This window comes from Zeus faber (genome assembly GCF_960531495.2).
Source record: "Zeus faber genome assembly, chromosome: 6".
In the NCBI taxonomy this organism is placed as follows: Eukaryota; Metazoa; Chordata; class Actinopteri; order Zeiformes; family Zeidae; genus Zeus; species Zeus faber.
In genome coordinates this window covers 25,909,163-25,929,798 of record NC_137201.1, presented here as the reverse complement: position 1 = coordinate 25,929,798, position 20,636 = coordinate 25,909,163, and the positions used below count along the sequence as shown (strand labels likewise).

General features: G+C 44.4%; 1 protein-coding gene across 1 annotated transcript; it reads left to right on the top strand.

The window, feature by feature from the left end:
- The first annotated feature begins 325 nt into the window (after positions 1-325).
- Positions 326-16,786, top strand: crabp1a (cellular retinoic acid binding protein 1a). Its single transcript, XM_080002740.1, has 4 exons — positions 326-478; positions 3,747-3,925; positions 13,114-13,227; positions 16,427-16,786. Exons 1-4 carry the CDS (start codon positions 409-411, stop codon positions 16,475-16,477), a joined length of 414 nt encoding a protein of 137 aa, XP_079858866.1. The 5' UTR covers positions 326-408; the 3' UTR covers positions 16,478-16,786.
- Positions 16,787-20,636: the final 3,850 nt, after the last annotated feature.

Here is a 20,636-nt window from a genome sequence, read left to right as displayed (position 1 = left end):
ACGGAAGTAGAGCGTTTGCATCTCCACGTGTGTGTGTGTGTGTGTGTGTGTGTGTGTGTTTGTGTGTAAAGTACAGTTAGAAGAAGAAGAGGGGAGGAAAATGCCAAGAAGACACTTCCTGCGATAGTGTGTGTGTGTGTGAGAGAGAAGGAGAGAGAGAGAGAGAGAGAGAGAGAGACAGAGAAGGAGAGAGAGACAGAGCGAGAGGGACCCAGGAGATAGGAGTAGATAAAGACGAAGTGAGGGCGGGGGGCGGGGGGCGGGAGGGGGGGGGGGGGCAAGAGGAGGGTGTGTGCGTGAGAAAGAGTGAGCGGAGAGGAAGGGAGAGAGGAGGACGAGGTAGAAGGAGAGGAGAAGCTCAGCGCGTGGAACAGGTTCTTCTCGCACCAGGCACCAGGCTCAGCAGACATGCCTAACTTTGCCGGCATCTGGAAGATGAAGAGCAGTGAGCATTTCGACGATCTCCTCAAAGCCCTGGGTAAGCAAAGCCCCCTTTTTCCTCGCCATCCCTCCATCACCCCGTCTCCCTCGCTCCCTCTCTCTCTCTCTCTCTCTCTCTCCCTCTCTCCCTCTCTCTCTGTTTTCTCCTTCTTCCATCGCCGGGGCAACAGTGCATCCCTGCTTGAGGGTTGACTATCAATAACGTCCATTAAAAATCGCTTTCTTTCATTCTTCCTTCCTTCCTTTCTTTCTTTCTTTCTTTCTTTCTTTCTTTCTTTCTTTCTTTCTTTCTTTCTTCCTTCCTTTCGCTCCCCCTTTCTTCCTCTCCGTTTATTTCTTCCTCACTCTCCTTCTCTTCCTCGGGTTTGAATGCCTGTCCCCCGACAACATGGCATTGTTCCGGGAAGCTCTCTGGGAGAGGGAGGGAGAGGTTCCGCGGGGAGACGCAGAAGGAAAACCCCTTGACCGTACAGGAGATATGAAACATCGGAGGCAGAATTCCAGCCCAAACAGACGTGGTATTGTTACAAGGATCTTGTTGGGGGACGGGGGGGACGGGACGACATTATTCATGTAAAGCGTTTAAGTAGGGCATGAATTAGCCATGCCAGTGGAGGTCTCTCTCTCTGGAGTCCAATTCTATTCTCTAGTGTCCCATCTTTTGTTCTCCCGCCCTCTCTATAGCCTTAACTGATAATTGTGATGTTTTTAGATGTGGGAGTGTTAACTGGGTCACTCAGTCGTGCGGCGGGGCTTCGGCGCGACCGGGACGGAGGCGGCTCTTGTCGTACCAGGCTGGGCGTTTTAGGATAAAAGGAATCATTAAAAAAGTACGACAATACAAAAAAAAATAAAAAAATATTAATAATAATTCACCGCCGCCCCTGGAACCATCCAGCGGCATTTGCAGAAGCGGAATAGACGAACAGAAAACTTTTCGATGGTGACGTTTTTCCATTCTACGTTGCAAACTGGGAAATTGGCGTGCAAAGAAAAGCATTTGTTCACCAAAGTTTGAGAGCCCGAGGATTGAAATGCATAATATATATTCAAATTTACAAAGTCCACACCTGGCATTGGTTCTACCAAATGGTCTCCGTTTTGTCAGCTACCTGCAGGATTTATCTGATCTCATCTTTTGGGGAGATTTATTTGTAGTTTTCTTTGCCGCCTGAAAATACTAAAAGTAAAGTCAAATTACTTTTCTCTTTGCTTTTGGTTTCACAGGAACTTATTCTTGCCAACATAAGTTTTCATAGGTTGAATTGGCTCATTTGTCAGTAACACGGTGCAACCCATTTGTCCTGAGTGTCACGCAGAGGCCTTCGGCGTCTGAAATACATTTCAATGTGGAGTTGTTTCGCTGTTAAGAATAGTACCGCGTCAAGAAATAAACATCCAATTTGAAAGTGAGTACAAATTCTCGACAATCCTCAAAGAAGTTCTTCCGCCGCCGCGCTCCGTCCGACGAGGTTTCCGAGGCGTCGGCCTCCACTCACGCCAGCGTGCGGCAGGTGAGCGCCGCCGTCCCGTCCGTCTGCGCAGACGTTGACCGAGTCACATCTGCCCGAGCGGAGAGTTCGCTTCCTCTTACATAAGTGCTCGCTCAATGGAGGGACTCCGGGGCCGGCTAGCGTGGATTCCGCTGCTGTGGGGGCCCGCCACCTTACATCAGCGTCTCCATAATCATCTGTTGACCGAGAGCCGGTCAGCCCCCCCCCCCCCCCCCCCCCGCCCCGCTGGGGAGGGGAAGTGCTATCCATCAGGGAGGTAATGCAGGGATAATGAAGTTCCCAGATACACAAGGACAGAGACGGACGACGGCGTGCATCAAAGCTCATATTCCTCGCAGGGGCTTGCGTGCAAATCTCACGGCCCCCAAAAAAAGCCTCTTCGACGGCTCCGCGCTCCGGCCATAAATCACGGGCGGAGCGCAATGTCAGCTGCCGAGTCCAGAAAAGATAAACATTTTTCGGCCGGTCGGCCGCATCGCACAGTTTCGTGCTCGGGACTTTCCAGGGCAGTGCCGCAGTTTTTCTTTGTTTTTTTTTGGTTCGTTTTTTGTTTTGTTTTGTTTTGGAAGACCTCTCATCACCTCACATTTGAAATCCTCGACTATTTAATCGCGCTCACCAAATATATTTAATATTTAATTGAATATTACAGAGTTGAGGGAGGGAAGCCGTGTGAGAAGTAAAATACAGGGAATTTGGCAGGGCATGAGGAGCAGGGCTGGCCAGATGGACGTGCAGGGTTAGGGCAGGGCATGCCAGCGTGTTACAGCCACATGCAGCAATGGCTCTGCTCTCTGACCAGACACCGATAGGGCCAATCTGACGTGTCGGCCCCAAGTGCCATTTTTTTTTTCTCGCAACCAATGAATGTTAGAACGTTCAAGTCTGCTATATCGATCAATAAAACTGAGCACGCAGCTTGCTTGGACGGCTATATTTTGTGCTCCGCAAAACACCGGGGGCTGAGAGACCGGGGTAGGTGCTGGGCGGAGTGGAGCACAAAGAGGAGCAGAGTGACATGGGGGCAAATTGAAATCTGTTTGCAGTCCAATTTTAGTCAGGATAAATCGAAATGAATCAAATCAGAATTCAAAGGGCCTCGCGGTCACGCCTCCACGCCCCAGCGGCTCTTCTCTCACCTCTTTCCTTTTCGGGGTTTCTTTCGTGAGAGTAACATAGGGGTGAATTGTGCAGAGAGCTTTCCTGCGCTAACCTGTAACGTCAACCCGAAAAGCGCCGTCCTAAGATTTGGTTGCAACTCCCTTGTGCACAATTTATGTTCCCAAGAACCTAAAAGTCTGCAAAATACATTCATTTTAATCCGTCATCTTCTATAAACGAAGGCGCCGTTGCTGCTAGAGCATCAAATTTCGAAATAAATTAAATATTTGGCCATGGAGGAGGTGTTTTCGAGGCCAGTTTTTGTCAATATTGTTTAGGTTTGGAAAGATGGAAATAAAAAACACTTCAGGGAAGGGCGGGGGGCAAATGAACTCCCGGTTCATTAGTGTAGCACAGTGTGTTCTCGTTCTAATCTAGAAAAAAACAAAAAACCCTGAAGTCGTAAACAGCTTTAACTGGCTAAATGTATGCAGCCACGTTTACGGAGTGGAGGAAAGAATATGAGGTCCCAATATTTTGTTCACCCAGTTAGTTACCGTGCTGCCAAATGGGGCTTTAATTGCCCCCTTCCTATGCACCGTGCCTCTCTGTCTCTCTCCCTCTCTCTCTCTCTCTCACAATTATATCACTTCCCCCTCCCTCCCCCTCCCTCCCCGTGTGCCCGATCAGGCGTGAACGCCATGCTGAGGAAAGTGGCCGGGGCCGCGGCCGCCAAGCCCCACGTGGAGATCCGCCAGGACGGGGAGCAGTTCTACATCAAGACCTCCACCACCGTGCGCACCACCGAGATCAACTTCCGCATCGGCCAGGAGTTCGACGAGGAGACCGTGGACGGCCGGAAATGCAAGGTACAGAGGAAGGTTTCCAGACGGTTAGCACGGGCTCTTTTTTTTCTTTTTTTTCCTGATATCGAGGGGCTCTCACGTTTTGTAACATTCACCCTCAAAAACACTGACACGAAGTTCAATGAGGACACCCCACCTGTTTCCCAAATGAAGAAATGAAACAATCATTTGTCGATTGCCTATTCAAGTTCCCTGTTCGGGTCCTTTACCTCTCAGTGCCTATTGAAGTTCTCAGTGTCTATTGAGCTCAATGTATCTTTTCAAAAACATGCCTAAAAAAAATAAACAAAATAATAGTAATAATAATAATAATAATAATAATATATTTAATTATAATTATATTAATCATTATAGCGCCTTTCAAGGACCCCAAAGACAATTTACATCACATGAACAAAAATAAGTCACATAGTGAAATACAGCGAAGCATAAAAACAAAATTACAGGAAAAAGTGGCGGAAAAATAGCAAAAAATAGTAAAAAGGAAAGACATTACGTAAAAGAAAATGTCTGAAAACACACAAATGAAACATGAGCGCCGACGAATTTCCAGCCGGTGACAAATCTCAATTTCATACCAGGAGTCATTTAGTGTTATTGTAGAAAACACATTGCAGGGAATCCTAAAGCTTGGGAAAGAGGACCAGACGGCCGGTTTTCCGTAAAAATAACACGCGGACGCGGTTCTCCGAACGTTGGCGCCGGGGCCTCACGTCTCGGGGGCTCGGGATCAGATGCACGGCGGCCCCTCCCCTCGCACCAGAAGGAACCGCGCGAAGCGTAAGTAGGGCGAGCACAAAAGGTTTTTCCGCGATGAAAGAACGGCTTTCGGAGAAAGTATAAGAAGGAATGACAACCAGGGGTCTTTCAAGGTCCTTGCCTGTTTGGAAAGTCGTGGATTTTAATTTGTGAAGGCGGTTGAGGAGACCTGATATGATCTGCCTGTTGATCCGCCGTGTAATAAATAGGTTGTGTGCGGTTAGATAAGGAGGATGAGTCACTTTGTTCCAGTTCCCGGCGAGGTCCATGTCAAGGAGGGAGGGTATTAAAATATTAAGGAAGGCTCCACTCCCATCAGGGGTTTATACCAAAAAAAAATAAAAAATCCCCCCAAAAAAAGCCAAAACCCTTTGACCGGTGGTCTTCGGCCATCGGACCTTTCTATTAATGAATCTATCTTAGATGAGGTTTTTCCGATGGAGATGATGCAGTTACAGAGCCAAGACGAGTCAAATGTTCTGGTGTCTTGATAGAGTGTGCTATTCTATTCACCGGACTCGGAGCCACGCATACAGATATGGCAATTACACCCCAAATCAAATCAGTTTGGCTCAACTGCCCTCCCAAGTGGAGGCATAATGACACGCTGCGTCACAGGTTAGACGTGTTGCCACAGCTACCATTTAGGTAATAAGCGCCCAAATGAGTTGATGGCTTCAATGAGACAGACGGGCACTGACCCGCCCATCGCCCACATCTGCTCGTCTGTTTGTGCCCGGCGACCCTCCCAAACCCCAGCCGGGCAACGTCTCCGCTTTCGGCCCCCGGGGGCCGAATCGATCGCCGGAGTCTCGGTTGTTATGTCACTCGGGATGATGGCGGTTTGTTAAAATCTAATTTGGAGTCCCCAGCGCGGTCGGTTCACACGCAGCAAAGGGGAATGAGATCGGACACGGTGATCGTCTATGAATACTGTTTATTATTATTTCTTTTGTGATCAACCATATTTGCATGTCAGCTATCATAAAGAAACATAAAATCCGACGGAAAAAAATAAAGGATCATTGCAGGAATAAATACAAAACAGTCAGACACCGGGACAAAGCCAGGATTAAACGAAAAACATGCGATCGGTTTAAAGTCGGGTGAATTTTTCGGACAAGATTTTTAAAAAGCAACAGATTCTTCGGGCTTAATACGAACGGACAGGCCATTCCATGTTGGAGCCAGCGCTGCCTCGACCAAATATTCACTCGAGGTGGACAAGCGGTCCATTCACCGCAACCAAACAACCAAATCTCTCAGTGCGGCTGAGGTCAGAGGATTCTCCGGGAAGACGACATGCCTTAAAACAGAGAACAGTTCATAACCTGTCTATATCTGAGTGACTGCTCCGTTACACGGGTCAATAAATCCTTTTGAGTCACAATAATGATGAATGTTTCTTCACGGCGCCTCCTTAAGGAAAATTGTCTCTGTTAGCAACAGGCTTCGCATCAGAAATGCACCCGTCGAGCTGTTGTGGATTTAATTCTCCAGATACTACAGGACCCTTTCTTTCCACATCCCCACGCAGCTTCGCGTGAACGGGAGCGTGACGCTGCGAGTGGTTGGTGTTCAAATATACTACAGCGGAGGTGTCAAAGCCATTTAAGGGTCGGATTAGATGTGACGTCAGGCGGGCCAGACCTCTCTTTGATAAACAGTGCTGGGATAATAAAGCTGGAATCAAAATTGTGAAAAAATAAATAAATAAATAAAATTCTACCTGCTTTCAATTATCTGCTATAACTCCAGTGTGTTACATTCTGACGGATTTCATATAATTTTATGAACAATATTGACCGGACTGACTCCAAAATCCGCGAGAGATCCAGTAACCAACGATTGATTCGTATATAGATGATATAGATGATGTATTGATATAGATAATAATCCAATAAGAACATTCCAATGAAAATATGTATTTAATTCACATATTTATTTCTTTTTCTTTCTCCACTTATTTTCTTTTTGCCCCAAATCGTCCCGAGGGCCAGATTGGACCCCTCTGCCGGCCGAATGTGGCTCAGGGGCCATATTTTTGACACCCCTGTACTAGGGGATTGTAGCAGGATAAATGGAAGACGAGGGTGGATGTAGGTACAAACTATCCACTATCCTCCACCCATTCACCCATCCACCCGTTTTATGAACGTGCATTTCTTTCAGAGGCTGGAGGATACCAGAGCGCTCACTGATCACACTCCATCCACACACACACACACACACACACACACACACACACACACACACACACACACACACACACACACACGCAGGCAAAAATACATTATTTTTATGATTGCGCTTTAAAGGTATGACAAGAAAGACCATTTAAAAACGTCTGCCTAGTCTAAATTTCATTGAATTGCCCATGAATTATTGTATATCTTTGTCTGAAAATATCACACGATGCAAAATTGTGAATGATTTATGACAGTGCATAGTATCAGTTCATCTTTTAAGATTTTCGCCGAGTCAGCAAATACCTTATACCTCCCCGTCCCTTAAAACTTTAAGTCTATTTAACAACGACTCTCAATATGCAAAATCTGTATCGCCAGCATAAATGTTTTACATTTTGCAATGGTGGGCATCTTCTTTTGAAAATGACTCCTGCATTAAGCAACCACAAGAACCAGTAAATGGTGGAGGAGTGGAAAAAACACATTGAGAGCAGTGCAGCCAAGTGTCTAGACGGTTGATCACAACACTGAGACATGACGGTTCTTTCGGAGCGTTTAAGTACATTGAATGTCAAGGGGAATGTTTACTTTATGTTCCGTATATGAGAGAAACTGGAGTCAACTGAGAATTTTCCACCTGCTCTTCCGACGTGATCTTCACCACATGATAAGAAAACTAGAGATTGTCTTAAAATCATCATCGGTACTTATTTTAGTCAATATTACAATATTACATTATACTACACTGCACTATATCACAAAACCCCAGATACTTTGTGAAATGACTCAAGTAACATAAACCACAATTCAAAACATGTAAAGCACATTTAAAAATACTGTTTGAAAAATTCCCCAAAGATTCTTGGGCAATGGCACGCAACTGTATGTGGAAATGTGGTATTGTGGACGGAGAGTTTTTCGAAAAGACTACATTTTTCCTTTGGAAGGGAAAAATGTATAATTGCTTGATGGATCAGTCGTTAAAATGCAACAATATGGGAAACTTGGGATTATTTGGAGACCACAGGAAACAGTTCTCACATTTCGGCCTCTATATGACTCTGCAAAAAGGGTGCATTTTCTCACATGCGTGAACGAGGGTGCCTGGGTGCAGTCAGACGGGCTGCACACCTCGGTGGTGGATCCCCCTTTTGTTGTTGTGGCGCGGGCTCCACGTTGCCGGTGTGTTGCAGCTGGGGAGACGCAGACATGACCTCATTCAGCTCCCCAGAGACAACATGGCTCCTTCTGTCTGTGCCCTGCGGCATGCTGGGTACTGGGCAGGGCGAGGTCACTCTCTGTGCCACGCATGGTCTTATAATTACCATCCATCCATCCATCCATCCATCCATCCATTAGTATTACCATCCATCATGCATCCATTATTATTACCATCCATCCATCATGCATCCACTATTATTACCATCCATCCGTCATGCATCCATTATTATTGCCATCCCTCCATCCATTATTATTACCATCCATCCATCATCCATCCATTATTATTACCGCCGATCCATCCATTAGTAATACCATCCATCTATCCATCCATCCATCCATCCATCCATTCATCTATTATTATTTCCATCCATCCATCCATTAGTATTACCATCCATCCATCCATACATTATTATTACCATCCATCATCCATTCATTATTATTACCATCCACCCATCCATTAGTAATAACATCCATCATTATTATTAAAATTCTTCTATCATCCATCCCTTAGTAATACCATCCATCCATCCACCCATTCATCCATTATTGTTTCCATCCATCCATCAGTATTACCATCCATACATCCATCCGTTCATATTCCCATCCATCCATCCATTAGTATACCATTCATCCATCCACCCATTCATCTATTATTTCCATCCATTCTCTATTATTACCATCCATCCATTAGTATTACCATCCACCCACCCATCCATCCATTATTATTACCGTCCATCAGTCATCCATCCATTAGTAATACCATCCATCCATCCATCCATCCACCCATTCATTCATTATTGTTTCCATCCATCCATCCAGCTGTAAGTATTACCATCCATACATCCATCCTTAATTATTTCCATCCATCCATTAGTAATATCATCCATCCATCCATCCACCCATTCATTCATTATTGTTTCCATCCATCCATCCAGCTGTAAGTATTACCATCCATACATCCATCCTTAATTATTTCCATCCATCCATCCATTAGTAATATCATCCATCCATCCATCCACCCATTCATTTATTATTATTTCCATCCATCCATCCATTATTACTATACATCCAACCATTTTTATCACCATCCATCTATTATCTATCCACCCATCCATCCATCCAACTTTAATGTTATTTCAACACCATTCTATATATCTGGATCATTTTACCTTTGATATATTTGATGAATAGCCAAAGCCAAAAGCCACACGACTTGGAGCCCGGTGGCACTGGCACATGTCGCCGGGTGGCCCGTCGGGGGCCCGCCAGGGGCCACAGGGCTAAGTGGAGTTTGGCGAAGGGCCTGTCACCCCAAAGGCTAAGGGGATTAGCCGCTGATCTTCCCCTGGCAGCGGGCACAGGGTTGATTTACCCAGGCATAAGGTTAAAAGGCTCCCGCTAATCTGGGGAGTTTTACCAGGGTCAGACGGTCTCCACACCATCACTTCCAGGGCCGGCCGACCTGCGCCCGGGAGAACATGATAAGGAGGGATGGGAAGAACGGAGGAGATGGAGACGGAGATGGGGGGAGTGAAGGGGGAGAGGGGGGAGAGGGTGAGGGTTGACGGGCTCAACTTGCAGAGTGTTATAATGAGGTGATTAGACGTCCGCTCTGGGGGGACGGAGGTGTTTCCTGAAATCTGGCAAAACTCCGAGACAGTGTTTGCGGAGTCCTTATTGTACTTTAAAGCCAAACGCGCTTTGAAGGACAGAGGACAGAGAGAAATTGGACAGAGAGAAATTTGAAGGACAGAGAGAAATTGAAGCCAAGGAAAGATTATGGTATAAACCCGCCGTATGATACAGCAAAAATCACGAAATCCCTTTGACAAATCGAGTTCCTTTGCCCCGTTGATTGCTAGGAGAGACTTTTAGTTTTTGTTATTTCCCGCCTGCCATGAGGCTACTGACAAGATCTATCAAGTACAAACCAGAACCAGGATTTCACCGCGACAAAACACCCCAAAATACAAAAAGTGCAGGAATTTTACAACCCACACCAGTCATGTTGTAAAGCACAGGCTCCAGGTTTGTATTAATTTCAACATTGGAGTGTAAAATGTTTCAATACAGTGCTGGACTGGGAATACACCCAAATGACAAAAAGTCAGACTCAAGCCAAACCTGCTGTGATTGTAAACAGCCACTTCTAACCATACATATTTAGATAATAATAATAATAATAATAATAATAATAATAATGATAATAATAATAATGATAATAATAATAGCCTTTATTTGTATTGCACCTTTTTATACACAGCATGCAACTCAAAGTGCATTAATATAAGACGATCAAATATTACAAATAGAAGCAAAGCAAACAAGCAAAATACCTTAATTAAAGATTTATGCTCATTTTCAGATTTGGGTCATGATCAATTTAGACCTTGAAGGATCACGATCGTTCCACAGCAAATGATTTTCAATCAATGTCACTGAAAAAAAAAATATTCATGCATCCCAGGCTGAGTAGTTTCAGTTGAAATATCTTATTAGTCATAATGGTCTGGTGACTAGTTACTGCAGTTACTGTCACATCACATCCGGCAAATTTATGTTGGGTCCTTGGATTATTTTTTGCTCCGAGATCCATCACAGTGAGACGACCACGATAAAAGGAGAATAACCAAAAATACACCATTAAAAAGTAACTTCATCATTTGAAATATTCAGTTGATCTTTATCTGATGAAAAAAAAACACCCAGCCCCTTCACGTGTCTGGCTCCAGGCGAGCACGTCCCCCGCTGAGGAGCCTGTGCGTCCTCGGATGTTTTGGTGAGGTCACGTTCAGTCCAGTTCAGGTTCTTTTTGGGCAAAGCAGAGAGGACATGTGATGTCAGAGCGAATAAACACCGACGCTGGCTTCCTCCGCGGTGACAGGTGTCACCACCAGGCGTGACGGGGCCCGCGGAGAAGAAAGGGCAGACAAATATAGACACTCAAACCGGGGACAATTCGGAATATCGTCGGGGGCTGTCCGCCGTAACCCGTGGTGCTAAAATATTGGTTACTTCAGTTTATTTTCAATAGAACCAAAATGTCTAAGTTTAACTTTAAGAAGCAGCGGTGACTCTTCCTCTATTTCCGTGCCACTCAGCAGATCTCTGATAGGAAATCAACTTAAAATAGATTCACAGATTATGGTTTTGAGTCCTTGAGTAATTAAAAGAATAATGAAAAATATTTATAAAAATATGATATTTACAATTTTTTTATAATAATTATTATTTATGTCATTTGATATATCATATTTAATATAATGTTATATCATTTCTATTATATTATTTAATGTTTATAAATGTGAATGGATGATCAGAAATCGAAAAATAGATGTAACTCCAACACAGGCTTAAAAGCCTGGCCACATGAAAAATACTTTACCATGTTTATGTTGTTTGGCTGAATTTTTTTTGGGCATCAGTTTCTTTTACTTTTATTTTAACCTAATTTCCATTGGTCGTCATGCAAACCATGCTCCTTTCTGACTGTGTTTTATTATTTTGATATACATTGATAGTCCAAGGGTGATGGGGTCAAACCGGAGCCATCTTGCACTGAGCAGGATTGTTTTTACAGTAAAATCGGTATTACCGACAGTTGCCTGGGCTGTTTCAATAACAAACTGTGAATATTCGAGTGAGATACGAGAGCGGCCATGGGAAACCAGATCAGACGGACACAGTGTGTGCAGATTAGAAAGTGACGTGTTATTTTGGGCACCGGGAGCCCTTTTGAGAAACAAGAAAAGAAAATCGAACAGTAACAACTTTAAACCTTGCAGGAAATGAGATGTTCTTCCATTTAGCTCCAGACTCTGTGGCTGAGGGGGACAGCGTGTGTGTGTGTGTGTGTGTGTGTGTGTGTGTGTGTGTGTAGCTGGGTTGCTGTGAGGATTGAGGCGGAATGTGTGTATTTGTCTCTGACTTAGCGTATAATAGGGAAAGTGAGAGCAAATCCATCCCAGTCGGCAGCAGAGACGGATGCTGCGGCTCCAACGGGGCCATGGATAATCGACTCTCCGGGTTCTGGCTTTATTAAAAAAAAAAAAAAAGAGAAGAGGAAAACTAGAGGGACGGGTGGAGGAAGGCAGCCCCTCGCTGCAGCCTCTGTCTTTCCACACCTTTGATATGGTGATTAACAGTTGCCGCTCTGGAACCAAAGTTGCGCCATCCAAAGATTCGCTGCAGATTTGGGTTTTCTTTGATGCTGCGTTGCTCTGATGGTTCATCCCCAGCTCTTGGAGCAGCGTCGTAGCAAATGAGTTTGGTTTGGACCGTGGCGTAGTGGAGGACGGAGGAGCACAGACCGCACTCACCTCCATCTTTGGTCATTTACAGTACAATCACCTCGCGGCGTCTATTGAAGTACATTACTGTGTATGTGTATCCAACACTTGAAACTCAGCGACCCGTCTTTGCTAACTCCAAAACCCACATTAAAGTGCGAATCTGTAAGATTATTTTATGAAAATAAATAAATAAACAAATCCCATATTTGATACTTTATTGACCAGGCACCCTGTAAGAATATGCAATATATTTTAGCATTATCCATGCGCTCCTGCATAATGAAGGGAGCAAACTTTGGAGAAAAGAAAGTGAGCATCTGTCGACCCGGATGTTGAAAGAAAAGCTTTTAAGATGCAACTGATGTGACCATTGCATTTTGTGATTATATGAAGTTGTAATTAGCACCAAAAATTGGTGGGATTGGCCGATTAAAGATGTGACAATGGTTAAACTGGACCGTGAAGGTGCTTTGTCTCCCCTACATCGGTCAGACACGGCTGCCAAACGGACCTCGTTGTTGCTCGGGTGCCCCCTCCCTTTTTCCATTGCCCTTCAAATTGAATAAAAGTAAAATAACGTTGTTCACAACTCTATACCCAGGAGCACTCCGTGGTTCGAACCCCGGCTCGATCCGGTTCCTGTGTGTCGTTTGGTCTGCACAACAAGTGTGTAAATAACCAGGAAGGAGAGTGGTGTGTCACCTTTCCTCCTGTGCTGCCCCCCACGCAGAGCCTCCCCGTCTGGGAGACTGAGAACAAGATCCACTGTAAGCAGACTCTGGTGGATGGAGACGGACCCAAGACCTACTGGACCCGGGAGCTGAAGGGAGACGAGCTCATACTGGTGAGAAGCAGCACCCGCTCATTCTCTGTTGCCACCCAACACTCCCGATTCTCAAATTCTGCCTTTAAGTCCTCGTGATGCAGAAAAATAATGACAAATATGTATAAAAATATCATGATATGTAATTTTATTATTTATTTTATCTTCATTTTTATAATAATAATTTATTCAATGCAATGCAATAATATTTAATATTTATTATATTATTTCTATAATTATTTGGTATTTTTAACATGCAAAACATTTGTGAGTGAATGATCAGAAGCATTGCATTTATAATTGAAAGAGAAAAAAGATTCTCATTTTCTCTGGGGGGAATAAAGTACTCTCTGCCTATTTACCTTGAGGAAACAGGATGATGATAATAATACAGATAATAATACTAACCCGTGGAGCGGTCCAGCGATGTTTTTTTTTTTCGGGTGGAGTCCATGGAGGGACCCATTTCATTAGGACGGGAGGCAGCGAGCGTCTCCCTTTACAAGACGTGTGGTCAATAGAAGGAGGCAGCAACAGCAGGGAAGTCACCCTGGAGATTCATCCATAAAGGAAACGAGAGAGAGAGAGAGAGAGAGAGATCCTGTATTTATCCATGTAATTAACACGGTCCAGAGTCACCGGGTTTAAAGCTCCGCTCGAATGAAAAGCAGGGGAGGGACGAGGAGCTTCTCACGGACTCTGGGATCAGATGTTTTTTCTGTCTCTCGTGGTTTTGTTGTGGGAGCGTAACGCAGGCCTGAACGATGTGAATTTAAACGTCGTCCTATGAATCTGACATCTTACACAACATCTGTATATACTGTATGTCATGATGTGTTGTTTAGTCAAGATCTCTCAGTATTCAACTGTGCTTCCTTCACACTGAAGACAGACAGAGATGGATATTCACATCAAAACTATAGGCAGTACTGATAAACAATACAATACAAATATGAAAATGAAGAGCATGTGGCAACATCTGGGGGAAAAGGTGAAAAATACAATGCACCGCACTTAACTGTACGCAATCGAGCGTGGCAGGATTTGCATTTTATTTGATTAATCTGTATTTTGGAAGCCCTGGGAATCAGTTTTTTGTTTTTTTCCCCAGTTGATTATTACTGAATTGGATTTTCCGCCCTTTTTCGCTCTCTTTAAGCATGCACACAGGCAGCCCGGATCGCTGCGCTTTCCGTTTTGTGAAATGTAATTTTCAACGGTTCAGATCTCGAATGTGACCAAGGACGGACCCCGGATCCCGAGGCCGGAGCGGTTTGAGAACCACTGGTTTAACGTGTAAATACCAGACGGAACCTCTCCCCTGCAATATTCCATCCCACACCGTCCCGTAGGACTTGGAGCCGCGTCTTTGTCATCATCATCATCACCAGCATAAATATGAGTGTGGAGTCTGTGGAGGAGCCCGGTCGCTGCCCCGCCCGTCCGTCCGTCCGTCCGCCCGCCCGCCCGTCAGGAGGCGATAAAAGCTGCGCTGCTGACACCGGCTCTGACGTGCGATGATGGAAATCATCGATCTCAGAGAGAGAGAGAGAGAGGGCGAGAGAGACCCTACCCACGGATTACAAGCACCCAAAGGGACTTGTGCACAAGCACAATAACAAAAGACGTCCTTATCTGCCGGGCGGAGTACAGGAGTGTAGAAAAAAGCTGCTGTGAGCGGAACAGGGCGTCCGACGGAGTACGAGCAGCGTCAAGACCGTCCAGCACCTGTGACCTCTGTGTGACCTCTGTACATAGACACACTAACTGTGCAGACATACGCAACTCATACTTTTGAGGACACGACAATAATTTGCAGTGTTCACATTTAATTACGACACTTATATTTACCATTTACTTTTTATTGAACTGCAAGTGTACACTTTTATATTCTACTTTCAATCATTTCTCACTCACTATTCTTGTTTTCACATTTACATTTGTTTCTCTTGTTTGTTGTTTAATCTGACACTCGCTTTGGCAACGTAAACAACTGCTTCACATGCCAATGAAGCCCCTTTCAATTCAACTGAAAGAGGGAGAGATCTTCCCACCATAGTTCCCCCACCCTGTCACCCGGTGTACAGTACCACACACACACACACACACACACACACACACACACACACACACACCACTGAACTTGATATATCTTTATGCAACAAAGAGTTAACCCTGATTTATTTGAGATGAGATTCATTGACACTTAATTAACCCTCGGAAAAAGGATGAAATTGAGGGGTTTGTGAGTTCAAATTCAGGCGTTTTCGAATTTGTCACAGTTCAGAGGAACGCATGTTTACTTTGGCTCAGTCCCCGTGCGACGCTGGGATGGTGTGTCGGTTCACAGTGTAAGTGGGACACATTTCCATAGGATTTGCAAACCTCATCCAACTGCTTTAGCCCGGAGACATTTTGGGCCAAAGCCTTCCAGGCAAATTCCAGCGCGTTCACAGCGGCCTAAAATAATAGGGAGGGAAGGCAGAAAGGGCTTATCAGAAAATTGGATTTTAGGGACAGGGTTTGCATATTGCATATTTAAGGGAAGTCGCTGCAGAATGGTTGTTGTTTTTTTTTTTTTGCGCCTGGTTCTTTGAAGGTGAAAGCAGAAGCGCTGAGCGGAGACTTTCATTTGGCTTTCATTATAAACATGTTTAATGTGATGCAGGTTTAGGAGAGTTTGCTTTGGTGGGAAGACGCTGCCGCCCTTATTTGATCAAACTGCAAAACTACAAGTAGTTGTAGTTTGGAACTCTGTGATAAAAGTTAGTGAAGTTATCTCTTGTCATCTCTGTGCCAGCGATGACTATTGTATGAATCCCGATCTTTACAAAGTATAAGATAAAACTTCATTATAATCTGATTATAGTCTGATTTAAGATGATACTATTCTTCTGCAGTATTCATTTGCGACTTAAAAAAACAACAACAAATTGCGGTTCGGTCGCACCCTTCTGCAAACTCCCTGAAAATATGTTTCAGTGAAGAAACAAAAAACAAAAAAGCTTTGAGAGGACACTTCTAGAATTCCACTTTAGTGAGAGATGATCCCGGCAGAGGAAAAAGTCAAAAATCCATCTGATGTGATGGTGTTTCCATAACCTTCTACCAATGTCACAGACCCCAATGCAAGCAGTGTTTTTACGTTTTCTTCATAGCAAGTGCGTGCATTCAAATGTTTAGGCGACGCGTAACCTCGTTCTACTTTCTCTCTCTCCAGATGTTCGGCGCCGACGACGTCGTTTGCACGAGGATCTACATGCGGGAATGACGGCCGTCCGCACACGTCGGGAGGAAGAGCGGCGGAACCGGTCCCGGCCCGGCGCGGGAGGCGCTCCACGTCGACTTTAAAAACGCATCGTGTCCCATGTAACCCTACAGCCCCGATCTGCATAGTCTGCGCACTCAAACAAACAAAAAAAACCAAAACAGCTTCTTCTTCTAGCTCTGGGTGTCTGTGGCGTGTGCCGTGTTTGTCAGTAGCGGCTCAGTGTCCGTCCCTGCAAAGCTGTCGTCGAGTTGTTAGAATAGGATTTAAGCATCAACGAGGCATCCATGTTCAGTGACAAACAACAATAAAAACCAGGACAAAGTGTCGCCTCAAGGGTTTCTTTCTTGACCGTTTGCATTCACATCCTGATCACAAAGACGTCGACTATATATATACATACTGTACATATATTATATGCAGAATATTTACAGTGCACACAGATTGGACAAACTGAAGAAAAGGAAGAGAGAAAGCAAACAAGCTCCCCAAAGAAAAATTTGAAAACTGCATGGTCGTCACGCTGTCAGTCTGATCTTATCTCCAATGAATTGATTCACCTGGACTACGATAATCACATTACAACTAAATAAACATCAGGAAAAACTGTTTAACACCTCAGACACACAAGTTAAGAACAAAATAAGAACAGCCACTCACGGCGCAGGTGTTGGCAAACAAAAGCAGCTACGAACACTATAAATAAGCCTCAATTCGAATTCCTTTATGAATAACCCCCCAAAAAAACATTCAAAACAACTGAATCAGATATGGAATAGCAGCCAATTAGCTCCTATCCCTAATTTGCATAACACCGCCTGACTGGAGCATGCTCAGTGCAACTCAGTGCGAAGGAAGACAAATAATCGAAAAAATTGAAAGATAAAAAATGACTAATTTTAGTCTTTTTTAAGAACTTTAAAACAATTTCGATTTTTTAATCAATGATATAGATAAAAATTTGTCGTACCAATCTGTTTGTATCACGAAAAAAGAACCCACAATTATCTCTGAAATAACTTGAAACTCACAAAAGTAATTGGCATCCATCATTGTTTTTTCCGTATTTAATATAAATCAGACTTTGATTCAACAGAATATTTTACATAAAACAAATTAAAATGGCATGGACAAAAATGATGGGACCCTTAACCTAATATTTTGTTGCACAACCTTTAGAGGCAATCGCTGCAATCAAGCAATTTCTGTAGAGACTTGTGCACCTGTCAACAGGTAGTTTGACCCACTCTTCCTGAGAAAACCTCTCCAGCAGCTGTCTCGGGTTTGAAGGCTGCCTTCTCCAGACTGCATGTTTCAGCTCTTTCCTTAGAGGTCCGACAGGATTCAGATCAGGGCTCATAGAAGGCCACTTCAGAATAGTCCAATGTTTTGTTCTTTTCCATTCTTGGTGCTTTTAGCTGTGTGTTTTGGGTCATTGTCCTGTTGGAGGACCCATGACCTACGACTGACACAGCTTTCAGACACTGGGCAGTACGTTTCGCTCCAGAATGCCTTGATAGCCTTGAGATTACATTGTGCCCTGCGCAGATTCAAGGCACCCCGTGCCAGACGCAGCAAAGCCGCTCCAAAACACAACCGAGCCTCCTCCATGTTTCATAGTAGGTATGGTGTTTTTTTCTTTGAAAGCTTCACCTTTTTGTCTGTGAACATAGAGCTGATGTGACTTGCCAAAAAGCTCCAGTTTTGACTCATCCGTACCACCCATTTGTGTTCTCCCAGAAGCATTGTGACTCGTCAATATGCAATATGGAGTCCTCCTGGGTCTTCTTCCAAGGAACCCACTGTCACTCAAAAAGCAACAGATGGTGCGATCGGACACTGATGTACCTTGACCTTGGAGTTCAGCTTGTACCTCTTTGGAAGTTGTCCTTGGCTCTTTTTCTCCCATTCGCACTTCTGTTCAATCACTTGAACTTGAATCCGGGGTCGATTTTTCTCTTGCGGCCACGTCCAGGGAGGTTGGCTACGGTCCCATGGACCTTAAAATTCTTAATAATATTTCCAACTGTAGTCACAGGAACACCAAGCTGCTTGGTGATGGTCTCATAGCCTTTGCTTTCTCTGGTCCCTGTTCAGTGTGGTGCAGACGATGACAACAGCAGAGTGGCGACTTTTGTCCATTTAAATAGGCTGAATGACTGATTATAAGATTGAAGACATGTGTGATACCAGGTGTGTATTGGAAAGGTCCAGGCACCCGAACTTGGTCTGGGTGACATTCATTTTCTGGTGTTATGGCTCCGTCGTCGATGCTGAAGTTGAAATGTGTCTGGTTTGGGTTGGTCGGGGCAGATGACATCATACATTCCACTCCTTCCTCTGCCTCATGGTTTTGAGTTACAGAGCTATTCATTATGACAGAGTGGAAGTCACACAAGTCCTACTATTTGTTATTCTTTTTTTTATTTTGTTTTACAAGGACAGAAGTCAAACACAAATACCTAAAAGACGTAAGATGTACTTTTATGACCTCTCAATGACAAAAACATTGGGGCACGACCGTGTTCTTACCAGGTCCTTGAGGTTCTTGAATTTCATCCTCAGAAATGTAAGTACTGGAATTCTTTGAAAACAGTGCTTGAATTGCAAGAGAAAAATTGCAATCATTGAAAACCGGTGTTATCCCCCCTGGTTTTGTTATTCAAATTGTAACCAAATAAAAATTTCAGATCGGTTTTATGATGAATGATTACTCTGGGGAAATGTACAAACCCCAATTCCAATGAAGTTGGGACGTTGTGTAAAATGTAAATAAAAACAGAATACAAGGATTTGCAAATCCTTTTCAACTTATATTCAATTGAATACACTGCAAAGATATTTAATGTTCAAACTCTAGTATTCACTCATTTTGTATTTGATGCCTGAAACACGTTCCAAAAAAGCTGGGACAGGGGCATGTTTACCACTGTGTTACATCACCTTCCCTCTTAACAACACTCAGTAAGCGGAACTGAGGACACTAATTGTTGAAGCTTTGTAGGTGGAATTCTTTCCCACTCTTGCTTGAAGTACGACTTCAGCTGCTCAACAAGTCCGGGCTCTCCATTGCTGTATTTCGCGCTTCATGATGCGCAAAAAAACATTTTCAATGGGAGACAGGTCTGGACTGCAGGCAGGCCAGTCTAGTACCCGCACCCTTTTCCGAACGAAGCCCCGCTGTTCTAACACATGCAGAATGTGGCTTGGCGTTGTCTTGCCGAAATAAGCAGCGACGTCCCTGAAAAAGACGTTGCCCGGATGGCAGCATATGTTGCTCCAAAACCTGCATGTACCTTTCAGCATTAACCGCGCCTTCACAGATGTGAAAGTTACCCACGCCGTGGGCACTAACACACCCCCAGACCATCACAGACGCTGGCTTTTGAACTTTGCGCTGATAACAATCTGGACGGTCCTCTTCCTCGTTGGCCCGGACGACACCAACGTCCATGGTTTCCAAAAACAATTTGAAATGCGGACTCGTCAGACCACAGCCCACTTTTCCACCTTGCGTCAGTCCATCTCAGATGAGCTCGGGCCCAGAGAAGCCGGCGGCGTTTCTGGGTGTTGTTGATATCTGGCTTTGGCTTTGCATGGTGGAGTTTTAACTTGCACTTGTAGATGTAGCGACGAACTGTGTTCACTGACGATGGTTTTCCAGAGTTTTCCTGAGCCCACGTGGTTATGTCCTTCACAGAATGATGTTGGTTTTTAATGCAGTGCCCCCTGAGGGATCGAAGGTCACAGGCATTCAATGTTGGTTTTTTCGGCCTGGCCGCTTACGTGCAGAGATTTCTCCAGATTCTCTGAATCTTTCGATGATATTATGGACTGTAGATGATGAAATCCCTAAATTCCTTGCAATTGTACGTTGAGAAACGTTGCTCTTAAACGGTTGGATTTGCTCACGCAGTTGTTCACAGAGTGGTGAACCTCGCCCCATCCTTGCTTGTGAACGACTGAGCCTTTCGGGGATGCTCCTTTTATACCCAATCACGACGCTCACCTGTTTCCAATTAACCTGTTCACCTGTGGAATGTTCCAAACAGGTGTTTCTTGAGCATTCCTCAACTTTCCCAGTCTTTTGCTGCCCCTGTCCCAGCTTTTTTGGAACGTGTTGCAGGCATCAAATTCAAAATGAGTGATTATTTGCAAAAAA

Bases quoted from the DNA above. Each gene is read 5' to 3' on its own strand.
- crabp1a (XM_080002740.1), top strand. From the start codon at position 409: ATGCCTAACTTTGCCGGCATCTGGAAGATGAAGAGCAGTGAGCATTTC. The intron at 3,926-13,113 runs GTACAGAGGAAG...CCCCCCACGCAG, and splicing joins TGGACGGCCGGAAATGCAAG to AGCCTCCCCGTCTGGGAGAC. The intron at 13,228-16,426 runs GTGAGAAGCAGC...CTCTCTCTCCAG, and splicing joins AGGGAGACGAGCTCATACTG to ATGTTCGGCGCCGACGACGT.